The following is a 12998-nucleotide window of genomic DNA, read 5'->3' as shown; positions in this document are numbered from 1 at the left end:
TCAACCTGGGCAACAACTGGACAGTTTGTGTTCTCCTTTATCAATAAATGATCCGAAAGTTTCACAAACATTGTTATGAACAGGATGCTTCTAAAATCCTCGGAATCGTTGTCAATTACAGCAGAGTATAGACCGAGGCTGGCACAGTGATGCAGGAACAGTTCCGGGAGGTTTGGATATTGTACAATAGCAAATTTGTGATTGCACCATATGTGAGAAATATCTTGGAGAACCACGAGGCTTTGTGTGTTTCTGAAAAAAGAACCAGAGGAAACTCAATGTTTGGAAGAGTATAATACTCTGCCTGTTTTCAGGTGACTGAGGGATTCCAGCAATTGGCAGGTGGACTGTATAGTTTGTCTGTGAAAAACAAACTGCAGGTTCCGGGAGGTGGTTTCGAGCAAATTGATCACAGCGATTCCTCTCTTGAAAAATCTATCTTTGCGACAGGCCAGCGATATCTATGTCCCTTACAAAATGATACAGGATCCAGCGAGCTTCTGAAGTCATCCCGACGGTCAAATCTACCAGATCGCATGTACTGCTTGCTAAGCACAACCGCATGTTGTCAATTTGTCAATTTTACACAACATTCAGTTTAGTCGTAACTTCAGGAAACACCAATAATGAAGGTAGCAATAACAGGAACTTCCCCTTCCGGGTTTTGACCGGTATGCTTGTGGACACTGCCTCCAACGGTACAAAAAATCAATAAGTGACTGCACAGGTTTTCCTCCCAAAAATCATACCACACTATCATGCAACACAATTTGAATGCCAAGTCAACACATAACCCTCCCCATAAATGTACATTGTACTGGTATGGTAAACCAGACAAACAAATCTAGTCCAATTTATTCTAGTCCCTTGAGTTACGAGCACCGTGAACTTGGGTGAACCCTAGGTCAACAGCTACATGAAGAATTGTTAAAGTCCCAAAGGACGTAGCTGTGTTCCTGCGAATTGTAAATAGGGTTGTACGTATGTACACAGATGTCATTTATAAATTTATGACTTTTCTGCAAGTGCCCAGGGTAGGGGTGGATCTAGCTTTCAGGAAATTGGGAGGGGGTTCAGGTGAAGGCCGGCACACCCTCCTTAGGGGGTCGGGGGGGGGGGGGGAGGGCCCCTGGAAAATGTTGAAATCTACATGTAGGATGCTTTCTCCTGCATTCTTAGGCAATTTGATAATAAATTTAGGAACTTCAGCACTCCATTGATAACTTTCGGCCCCATCACTTAGAACATTTGTCACCGGCTAAATGATATTGCTCAGTAAACTGATACGCTCAGCAACAATCAGTCAAGAACAGTCAAAAAGCAATAATTTACATTGTATGGTGTATAAGCACATTACTGCTAAGCAACATTTTTATATTGTGCTTAGCAAAGTCCATACAATTGAACCTTGATCTTTGAACACCAAACATAAACACTGGCATAAAAGCCTTATCAAACTTCTCAACAACAAAAGAACAGCTGCGGGCCAAAGTCGAGTCCACCAGGGAAAAAATATGCACACAGTGACCAACTAATTTGACATCGAGGGAAGCTATTCCACGAAACTGAGAGAAGTGTACATTGTACATGTACATAATGTATACATGGTGAATACATGTATAATGTACATTTACTGTACTGGTACATTTACATTGATATTATGTAAATAACTCCTTTTTTTTTTAATACATGACTAATTAATGTAAAAACATGCACATAAGCTTTAATCCAACTTCCATCAATCACAACTGATGGACATTTTGAAATGTGCCTAAAGGCTAGAACAATTTAAATCAATATTTGGCTTTGCCCTTCACTGTCTAACTTTATAAGCCATTGCTCGCTACATACATGTACTTGCAGCACCCTACACCATCCTGCCTATTTATAGTACTCCCTAGTGCTCAAAATACCCGAACACTCGATGAAATACAATACAGTACAGTTTCTAATGGGTTAGCACTACATCATGCATGGCATGCACAGCTTTCTGTAGACTTGCAAGCTTGGGGTGGGACTCGAACCCACCACCTCCTGGTTACTAGTGCATGCAGACGTCTTAACCACTGGAACACCAATTGCTTGCTGAGGTCAACCATTGTCAACAGGCCAATTTCAATCTCCTATTGCTGAAGGTACCGGTTCATACATGTATATGTAGACTGTTATGTATGACAAAATGTTGGAATTTTTTAATCAAGTGAACAAATGGTGAAGGGCAAAACCCAATATAAAGAATCTACTTCATCAGATTTGAACAAACATTTATGAAAAACCTACCATGCCTTATTGTAGACAGCGCGAGCACAGAATTCGCTTGACAACAAGTAGCCTGTTGAATATAATCCACGGCCCAATTCACAAAATTTGCTGCATCTACGATAACATTTACATGTAATGGTATGTGTGTACCGTATGTCGCAAATTAACAATGTGCAACGGTACCAATAAAAAAAACCCAAACAGTAATTGGATTGATCGAGTCCATTTTAATAACTCGTGGTACGGTTGCTTCCTCAAACATCAAGTCATCTGTCCAATCATGCCAGCTAAAATAAGCAAGGACTCAGCACCGCCTCCCTTGATCACCTGGATGCGTTACTATGGCAACCGTCAGCACCTTACTGACAACGATCAATGGCTAGTAATATTGCACTATATGAATAATTTAAAACCTGACTATATGTCGGTCTTCATCTGCTTGCACTTTTACATGCTTTTAAGTACCTAAATTATTTGTGCCTAATGTCAGAGAATGGGCAATTTTCCATGGCAAACGATTAGTTTTCTGTCCTCAAGCGGATTATCAAGGACAACAGCTATGCACTGAAAAAACACATCACGGTCCCTGCCACTAAACCTCAAACGAGCACAGACATCATAACGAAGTTATTATTAGCGACAAGAGTCCTTGCAACGGAAGAAAAATAATAAAATGTCATTTCCTCATCAACGTTTCCAATAGGCAAAACACAAGCACAATTTTCTGCATTCAGCATGTTCAGGGATCTCCAATCTTATATTGCTTGGCAGGTCCTCATATTTACAGCGTCAGTGTTTTATAGTCAAAACATCTGTGTAATTTTTACAATAAAATACTTGTCTTTTTTCATGAGCCCTTAATTAAATTACTATTCAACATTTGCAAACATCCAATACAAAACTACCAAATTATTACGAAATACCTTACTTGACTTTAAAAATTTAAGCAAATTTATAGTCTCAAGCATCCTGTGAAATTATGGCACCTGGTGTGCTGCATTTTTAAAAGATTAAAGAGGAGCTTTTGTTTGAATCAATGATGGTCGGCCAACCCTCGTTGTAAAAAAAAAGACGACTTTTTTTTTCAATAGTGCCCCCAATTTACCAAATTTAGTTAGTCCACATATTGTTTGCAAACGGTTGCAAGCCAGCTAGTCTGGTTCTGGGTTTCCTGACCCGACAATTTTCCCAAAGTTTATAAATTGCCCTGTTTCGTCTGAAGTAGGGTCAGGCAACCAGACAAGAACAGCATTTGTTTTCTTAGTTTTTCCAGCATCTATGAACACAAAACTTTAAACAGGTCAGTGTAACAATATTGCTATAAAATACTAACCCCAAAAATCCATCCACTTCTGAAAATTACAGTAAAAGCAAATGTTGTATAATTATTACATCTATGATGAAATGAAACAATGAAGATACATGTACTTCTAAAAACGGAAACGACACTTATCCAAAAAAAGAAAGTTTAATTGATTGAGCATACGAATACATCTGATTTGCCCCAAATATTGGTAGCCTTATATTTAGTTTGTTTCAGCCAACAGGAAATATTAAATTTACACACAAACACATGATGTTCCAATGCTGGGGATAACTAAACTCTCCTATGTGCGTTTACTTTAACCGTGCTGGCCATGGTTAAAATAGCGGGGTGTTGAGCATGCTTGCAAGTAGCACAACGGCCAATTAACAGAAAAGTTTTAATATACAGGGTGAGTAACAAAAAGCGGAACCCAAACCCCAAAAATTATATTTCATGTTAAAAACTATGTAGTACCAAACATAATCATTACTGTAAAGCCAATTTCATAAACTACTTTTAGATGAAAAAATTACTGAAATTGCTCAATCCGTTCAAAGAATATCACCATTTAAACACAATCACCCTAAAACCTCTTTCATCTAAAAAATGCGATTTCAAGAATTGTCGTCACAATTGTCTTCGAACATCAACAGCAATAAAACCTCAGGTTAAAAGTTGGAAATATTCAACAAAGTCCTTTTGAAGGCCTGTCTTTAAAAAAAAGGGGATTTTATAAATTGTTTGCCAGACTGGATTTTTAATAAAGATGTTGTGTACTACAGTCGTTGACAGTTGTTGAAACAAGGATTCTTTTTCATTTTCTTTGTTGTTCCAAACAGTCAGAACACACAATAAACTTTTTTGGGGGGGGGGATGAAACAGGTTTTACGGTCATTGCGTTTAAATGGTGATATTGTTTGAACAGATTGAGCAATTTCAATATTTTTCATCTAAAAGCACCTTATGAAATTGGCTTTCGAGTCATTATGATGTTTGGTGCTAGGTATTTTTTGAAATATGAATCATTGGGTTCCGCTATTTTGGACTCACCCTGTAATTCAGTTTCTTCCCACTTGGGGTTTACATTTCATTCTTTTGTTAGCTCATTACTTCCCTTTACTGTTCTCCTTGCAATTCCAGCTTACTTCCCTTTTGTTCCCCCCTGGCATCCTTCCAGCTCCAGAGACAAAAAACATCAGCTTTCACACCTCTGTGTTACCCATCACTACCCCTCCAATTTCCACTGCCCATTGTTCCCCCCCCCCCCAGCCGTGCTGTTTAATTTGTTGTTCCATGACCACACCTCTTGCTTGATTGATTGTTACCACACCTGGCTTTCCAAAGTGCTTTCCCATTTGTTTATCTCCAGTAACTGAGTCCAGTTTTCCTGCATTAACCCCAATCCTTCTTGATCTTATACAAAGCAAGGGCCTTAATTGTATGACCACTGAAAGATGAACGCGAGGAATGTACCATGTGTTTTATGCATTGTGGAATATTTTTTAAGGATTCAGAAAATGCCGATTAAAAGTAGTTGATATCAATTTTCATGGGTGATGCAGCCATGATCAGCCAGAATCAACTGTCAGATCATCCTCACATTTGAAAATGTTTCAGCATAGTACAGTGGAACGCCGCTATACCGAACGCTCTACCGAACATTTGGCTCTACCGAACATCATCCTTGGCTCCCGGTTTTAATGTACAAAACGTACCGAACATTGTTGTTGAAAAGAGTCAACAGATTCACACAAAAATTCTAGCGGTTGTATTAAATGCTATGGGCCACTTTTAATTCCCGAACATCAAACTACCCATAGTTACACCGTGTTTGAATGTTGAACAGCGATAGATGGCTATTATTTCCCCAAGGAATAAAAGGGAAAACCACCCGTTGCCAAAGTTTCGTGACGACTCCTCATGCGGCCGCGGGATGTGGGAATGCCAGTTCACAAAACTAAAAAGGGGACCGGCGGTTCAAAATCTCTTACCGAACGATCGTTATTACGAACACTTTCTGTGGATCCCACGATGTTGAATGTTCTTTATAGCGGCGTTCCACTGTACAAGTTAAATGTGAGTATAAAGTACAGAGTTGTATTTGCATTAATTTTTTTATCATAAATTGTACTTTTTTTAATATCATTCAATATGCATATTGTGTTCACAAAGATCCCAAATGTCACTTGAACCACTTCAAAATACATTTACAGCGCATTTATTTGTATTGACACAGTGTTCAAAATGACATTGATACCTCAATTTCTACAATCATGGGAAATCAGAGGGAAGATAATTATTCATCCAATCAACTGGCACATGATTCAAAATATATTAAACAGCTGTTGGCTATGTACCTACATGTATACAACGATAATTTGTACGCTGCCCATATTGCATCCATGCTCTTGTCTGTTGTAAATTAGAAGAAACATACAGTATGTATGCTGCACACTATTTTCACTAGTTTAATACACCTGAATTCATACATGCCCATGAATGCTAAAAATAAGAGGGTTGCACGATTAACAATTAGATTTACCTTATCACAGTGACCTTGGACAGACAAGCTGTCTCGGGTAGTTTCTGACCACTGGGTTTGAGGCAGTCGCATTGGCATAAATTGTTAAAATCAGGATATTATTGGGATTTTTTTTTCATCTCCATATTGATTTTATCTTGGTGACTTCTTGTTTAAAGGTTTGTAAATTGCCTTCTTTATACCTTTTTTAATGCATTCCTTAAAATGCACCTCTGCGCTCTTTTCAGCTGTTTTGTTTATGTTTAAAGCCTTTTGGGGTTTTTTTACTGCAAATTGTATTTCCACATTACGTAATTTTGTAGTCCATTTTCTGGTTCAAATGGGTTTTGGGATTTTTTAATTTGTGTTTACATGCTTGACTTAGTACTGGTCAGTTATCAAACATCCATGCAACAAATTTCTCTTAGAAACATATTTAGTGAAAGCTTCTATGCCTCATAAATTTGTGAACACTGTTTGATATCCTTTTTGGTTAATTTTATTGGAAAGTACACTTCTTTAGACATTTAAAATTGTCCATGCTTTTCCAGGCAACTGTGGGTGCTGTTGCTGTGATGCCATTTCAGGAAGACACCGTTCAGTTTATGTGTTTTCTGTTAAATTGTGAATCCAAAGATTTGCTCATTGAAAACATTTGTCAACGTCATATCTGTTACTAATTAAAGCTGCAGTCCATCATTTTGCAGTTATCAAAAAAGTGACTGACGTAATTATTGTTGAAAAACATACTTGGTTGAAAGATAGCACTCCAGGTGAAATTATTCTTTCTGGCATATGCTGTCATTTTGAAGAATTCAACGAAAGAAGGCTTTTCCAACAGTGCGTCTCCAGGGATCCTGGTGAACGCAATTCTGGTGAATTTCACATTTTTGTTTGACATTTGAGGCAATTCAACCCACCCTAGAGGTAGCCTACCTATCCACATCAAGATAATAATGGTGAAATATTGAGGCCGAACATTTCGTGACAGGAGAGTTCGGAGGTTTGAAAAAATTGAGAATTTTCTGCTACAGCAACTTCAATTGGTCTTTCTGTAAGGTTTAAAAACCTCACCGTTCTGGAAGTACCACCCTTCTTTAGATTTTGAGATTGCTTCAAACGAACAAAATGCACAGATACAAATGATGGACTTTACCTTTAGCTACCTAACTAGTTAACAGAGAGACATGATGATTTGTATATCCCGCAGCCAAAAATATAATCATCAGTAAACCATAAAATTTTGGAAAAAAATTTAAAATATAAAATGAACAGCCCCTCTTCCTCTTTTTTTCAAAAACCTGGACGAGAAACATGGTTTTTTTTATTCGGCCTAAAGGATTTTGATGAACATGATGAATGGGAGTCTGGGACCTTATTTTCATTTGACCTTTTTCTAGTTTTCTAGCTCTTTTTACCCATTGTTCTTTAATTTGTTGTTAGTTTTCTATGAATTTTATTGCGATTCTTAATTTGGTTACATCACTTGTCAACAAACCAAACCAAACCAAGCAACCCAACAGCGCCCTCATTCAATGATTTTCAAGCAACCAAAACAAACTTCAACAGTGTTCAAGTTGTACGGTGGTTTGCACGGTTCGCTTAGCTGAGCCGTATTGTATAATGCTGCCAGGCAAGAGCTTGTTGTGATCAACGCTTTTATACAAATGAGTAATTTTCAATAAAAAAAAATACAGTAAAAGCAATTTTTAGGATCAATATGCCACTTTTTGAAAGGGTTTTATACTCACCAATTTCTCAACTTCCAACGATCCAACTTTTAATAATAGTCTGAAACCCAAATCGCTGTGCATATGAAATATATTATTGCAGTTCAGAAACACGACCAATTTTCAATGGTAACCAGAAAACATCGTGCTTTCAAAACGAAATCGATATCGCGTACCAGCTGTTGTAGTAGTAGTAGGAAGCCCTGACCACATAGAGTGGAATTTATATCGATAAATTAAGGCTACCAGACTAGTAATTGTTATGTATATTATTCACAGCGATAGCCAATCACGACGATAAGATTATGACGTCATCTATTTATGCCCGCCTCTTTTCATTCATGAATGCATTCATCGAGCTGAAACGTAGTAACAACGTAGTGTGTGCGACATGCAAACGTTGTTTTGTGTACGTTCGTACTCGCGATCGAATCATCGCGAATCACGCGCTACTTCAGATGCAGATGCGACGTGGACAAGTGAACAGGTAGAAACTTACTGTCTGATATTTCTCGCTTCGAGTGACCTGTTTAGTTCGTTGGCATTTTGAGAAGTGTTTAGAAATTGTTTATTTCCTTGCTTAAAGCTAGGAAGTTCGTTTTTAGGAAAGAAATCGGACAGACACATTTAGAATTCCGATTTTCTTATCGCGGTTTATGATGCTTGAAGCAGCTGACCGGAGTTTCGAAATGACGCACGAAATTGCGCAACAAGAAGAAGTGAAACAGTTCATCTGCTCCGGGAATCGGCGAGAAGAATACATCACCACGGCCACCACGATCAAGAAGACCATCAGCATGACAAGCCCCGCAACCGAAGAGAAACTACTCGGAGTCACCGCTTCGCCAACGGTTCCCCTAGCCGCCACGGCCTGCATTGCCGGCAACCACGGACTCCGCGAGACTCGGCCGGCGCGGAGGAGGCGACACCGCCGGGGGAGGACCCTCCACAGACACCGGCTGTCAAAGCACAGACGAGACCAGCGTGCACGGTGTTTGAAGCGAGTCATAGGAGCACCCCGGAACAACAACGAATTCCTGATGAGCCAGTACGACGAAGGGTTGATCCTTCAAGAAGCGCCCATTTCCAATCCCAAGCCAGTCCATCAGTTTGACTCTGAGAATGAGCGGTTGTTCTACACTTGCCTCACGTCAGCCTTAGTCACGGGAGGGACAGACGGCAACTTGACCTGCTCGTTTCTAACCCCAACAAGAGCTTCGCCAAGTAGCTGTGGATCGAGCCCATCCGACTACAGCAGTTTACCCAGCTCCCCGGATGAGGACAGTGGTTGCCATGGTTACAAAGACATTTTCTTTGCATCCTGCGGTTGCGAACAGCCAGAGAGAACCGACGAAGAAGAGACCGGGTGTGCGGGGGTTATCATGGATGGAACGGATGCAGATTTCCTGCGGAGAAACTTTGAAGAGGAGTATGCCAACAACATCACAAGGGGACTGGAAGAGGCATCGAAGGAGGAGCTCGTCTCAAAATGCATGGTGCTGATGGAGAGACTAAGACATCTAGAGCACGGCGAAGTTACGAGAATTGCCAGGGATCATGTTCGGAGAAGTGAGCTCTTGCCGTGTTAAACTACACTCGCTTAAACGAGCTGCACTTCCGGCAAGATAACAAAACGAACAATGCCCCTCGCGGTAGTGGGCAAAACTGAGACAGTTATGAATATTTTGTGCAAGTATGTTCACCAATGGCAATAAACATTCATTATCACCCTTTTAACATGTTTTAAGTAGTAACAAGTTTTAAAGTGCCACGCAGGAAGTGGCTTAGAATTCCAATAAACAGCTTCTGTAGGATCTTGTGCATAAATTTTACTAAAGTAAACAAAAGCCTCAAAATCATTGGCAAGTAATTGCATGTACATGGCCATGAACTGTACATAACAATCTTTGAAGAATTTTGTTAATGCGTGAAATTGGAGGGGGGAATTCAGTGAAGTTTCAATTGGGATTGACATGTGTTTTTGAAGAATCATTTCTGAAAATACAAAGTGTATTTTGTGTTTGTTTTTCAATGAAGTATTTGGGACAAAATTGATTAAAGACAATCAGAAGTGGCCACGTGCACACAAATTTAAAGTGAGATCTGTGTTCAATTTCATGGAGTCCCTAAGCAGAGATCTCAGTATTGCTCTGCCAAAATAGGCTAAGGATTGGTGAAGTGAACATTTTTAGATCATCAGATCTCGTGATCTCCATGAAATTGGATTCAGATGATAACAAATTCAGATCTAATCTTACTTTAGGATCTATAACTTAAATACTGTGATTGTTGTGCATGACCATTAAACTTTCTGTCTGTAAAAACTGTGATCAATTTATTCTCACAATTTTGAGAATTTTTCCTTACAGAGAGAGCTGTGGAGGCATCTTGCCACTTGAGCCGGAGCAAGGGGTGTGGTAGCCATGGCAACTAGAGCATCTCCCATCAGCCATGCCTGGGACTGCTCATTCGCCCTTTGACCTCTCCGGGTCACAAGGTCAGCTGGATGAGGCAGAGTTCTAGGTAAACAAACTGGTTGACAAATTGATGTTTCAATATTCACCTACAGTCTTTTTTGTGATTTGGTTATTTCAGTGTTTTTAACATAGAGTAAACTATAACAAAAAAAAACAGCTTTAATTTGTGTGCCTTCTCTTCATGTATCTTTGTTAAATTCATTTCTCTTTTTGACTTCCAGAAGGAGATGATCGTAATTATTTTTGGTGTGAAAAATGTTGCAGTCTTAATACATGTACATCCAAATAAAAATCTGTCACTTAAACCTCATTTTAAGTGCTCTGTTTTATTGTAACATTTTCATCTTATGTAGCTTCTAGACAAGTAAATATCATTCCGAGAATAAAATATGTGATCTACGATTCAGATCAAAGGGATAATTCAATTAGTTATATCATTGTTTGAATTTCATTGTACATTTATCTGACTTTGTTGAATGACAACGGTTGCAATAGTGACAAAGCCATCGTTTTCATTGCCATTCCTTCAACAGCTTTTTAATTTGGCCTACTTTCCCCTACTCTGTATTTTTGCATCCACTTCATCACATAATCTCACCCATGAATTCCTCAACCCAACATGTTCAAAATTGAAAACAAAAAGTTCAAAAAGGTTCTCCGAGTCGTGCAAACGGTGGTTTTCCTTTATGTTCAATGAGAAACTTGGTACAATGTATTATCAATGTGAATGTTTGTTTTTCACAGGATGGGACACCAACGTGCCGTGGACCAGTTGCTCCCATCCCCTCGTGTGGTCGTAACACCTTGGACATGTTGGTAACCTCAAACCCAACTTCTCAGTATTACACTAACATTTCACATAATTTTCCCCCGTGTCATTCGATGAGTTCATAGCTGGCATATTTCATTCCAAATTTGGTGAACACAAGAGCAGTACAGATTATATCGTGATCAAAATATCAAAATAAAATTCATTGATACAGTTTAACAAGAACTGCATGAACTTATGCCTTTCCAAACAGGAAAATGAAAGGAAAAGATAAAATATTACTAAAGGATCCATTAGTAATTTGGCATCTACTGACTAGGTTTCCAACTTAGTTAAAAGTAAAATGTAATCAAAATTCCCCAACTGAAAGTAGAGAAACTTGAGCCTTTCCTTAAGTTTGCTATACATGCACATAATGCTGCAAAATATATGTGGTTGTCTTTAATTGGGTTCAAACATTCTTAACTTGGGTTTGTTAAAAACAAAGTTGACCACAAACTTTGCAAAATGTTCTGTCATCAGAAACCTGGTTCCACCCAAGTTTGACCTCCAACTTCAAACTTCCCAGCCCCCCCCCCCTTTGAATAAAAATTAACACTCAATCATCTTGTGCATGTATTCTTCAATACTTTGATAGAAACTTGATATGTGTATTGAATTATAAAATATATTTTGTTGATGGGAACTATTTTCTTTTGGCAACAGTTCAGCCTATACATGTACGAACTATTTTGAGGCGTGCCTGTTCCACCTTTTGTTGTCATTTGAAAGACCTCTGGGTTTCGTCATATTTGCAGCTGAACCAAAAGCTACTGGACCATAAAATTTGTTAACCAAAACGTGACGTCAGTAGTAAGTGTGTGGGCGACGCCAAAATATGGGTATTAATGGAAGTGTGAAGTTGGGCCGTCCTTGACCGCAAAATGAGGTCATTTTAAGGCGGGGTGATAATCAAAAGCTACAACCTCGATTGTTTGCTCCTTTTTACTAACGAGCATTGGTGAAAAGAGTAACTTTTAATAGTTCAAGTTCCCAAGCACATGTACATGTGGAGATTCATTTTGCAATAAAACATTCAGTTTTGGTTTTCATTGACATGATCTGTACACTGGTTTCTGTGTTTTGTTTGTGTCCGTTTTCTTTCAGTTTACAAAAACTCCAATTATGGGCCTTATTTACATGTACATTGTAGTACATATCATTAATTATGAGCTATACATGAAATTAACATCCTACATGTACATTCAACCATTAACTAAGTGATTACATGTACATAGTGCGGTTACTCAAAGGAATGAAAAGCTGAAAATACTGTTCAGTGAACTTGGTTAGCATGAGGTGAACTATGAATGTGATGTACATGTACAAGGACACTTCGGTCTTTGCAGTTACAGGGTATTCAAATCAAAAAGTCAAGGGGCACCACTACACAAACCTGTCCACTTCTTATACTGGGAACACTCAAAAACTGGACATTTTTATACGAAATGGTGAAATTGGTAAGTTTTTTTAACTGCTTTTTATTTGGATGGGGAAAAGGCAGCATGATTATCAATTTTCAGAGAAAAGTAGGTCCCAAATCCTGACTCCCCAAAAGTTTTGCACTAACAGGCTTTAATTACAGTGGGGGACAAAAAAACAATTAAATATACTGAAATAAATGAATAGTTTGGCCTCTGCTATGTTGTTCATTATCATATAAGTGTTATTCACATTTCCCCTTGCCATACCAAATCCCCTTGCCATACCAAAAAGATTTACATGGACAGAACAGGTGGCACTTGTTAATATGTGTTTTACAACAAAATTCTGGTTATAGTGAAAATCATCTATGGCATCATCCCAACTATTGTTGGGAGTTTGGACAATCCACTACAGTTAGGATTGTCCCAACTATAGTTAAGAATTCCCCAACTATTGTTGGGACTGATCC

General features: G+C 38.7%; 2 protein-coding genes across 3 annotated transcripts in view; one reads left to right on the top strand and one right to left on the bottom strand.

The window, feature by feature from the left end:
• Positions 1-7937, bottom strand: part of LOC119726651 (protein O-linked-mannose beta-1,2-N-acetylglucosaminyltransferase 1-like) — a 36065-nt gene extending 28128 nt beyond the window's left edge. Inside the window, exon 1 of the mRNA XM_038198413.1 lies at positions 7841-7937. Within this exon, the coding sequence (XP_038054341.1) occupies positions 7841-7903 (63 nt within the window). The 5' untranslated portion in view covers positions 7904-7937. The remainder of the gene's footprint in view (positions 1-7840) is intronic.
• Positions 7938-8207: 270 nt separating this feature from the next.
• Positions 8208-12165, top strand: LOC119726652. Of its 2 annotated transcripts, XM_038198415.1 has the most exons (3): positions 8210-9512; positions 10189-10342; positions 11041-12165. In XM_038198415.1, the coding sequence occupies exon 1, from the start codon at positions 8476-8478 to the stop codon at positions 9406-9408; it is 933 nt and encodes a 310-aa protein (XP_038054343.1). In that variant the 5' UTR covers positions 8210-8475; the 3' UTR covers positions 9409-9512; positions 10189-10342; positions 11041-12165. The 2 variants fall into 2 exon arrangements, with proteins under 2 accessions (XP_038054342.1, XP_038054343.1); XM_038198414.1 differs by having other exon boundaries at positions 8208-10342.
• Positions 12166-12998: the final 833 nt, after the last annotated feature.

The sequence above is a fragment of the Patiria miniata genome, unplaced genomic scaffold (assembly GCF_015706575.1).
Source record: "Patiria miniata isolate m_02_andy unplaced genomic scaffold, ASM1570657v1 HiC_scaffold_2, whole genome shotgun sequence".
Taxonomy (NCBI): domain Eukaryota; kingdom Metazoa; phylum Echinodermata; class Asteroidea; order Valvatida; family Asterinidae; genus Patiria; species Patiria miniata.
The sequence above is the reverse complement of the archived record's forward strand: the minus strand, read 5'-3'. Positions and strand labels throughout refer to the sequence as shown.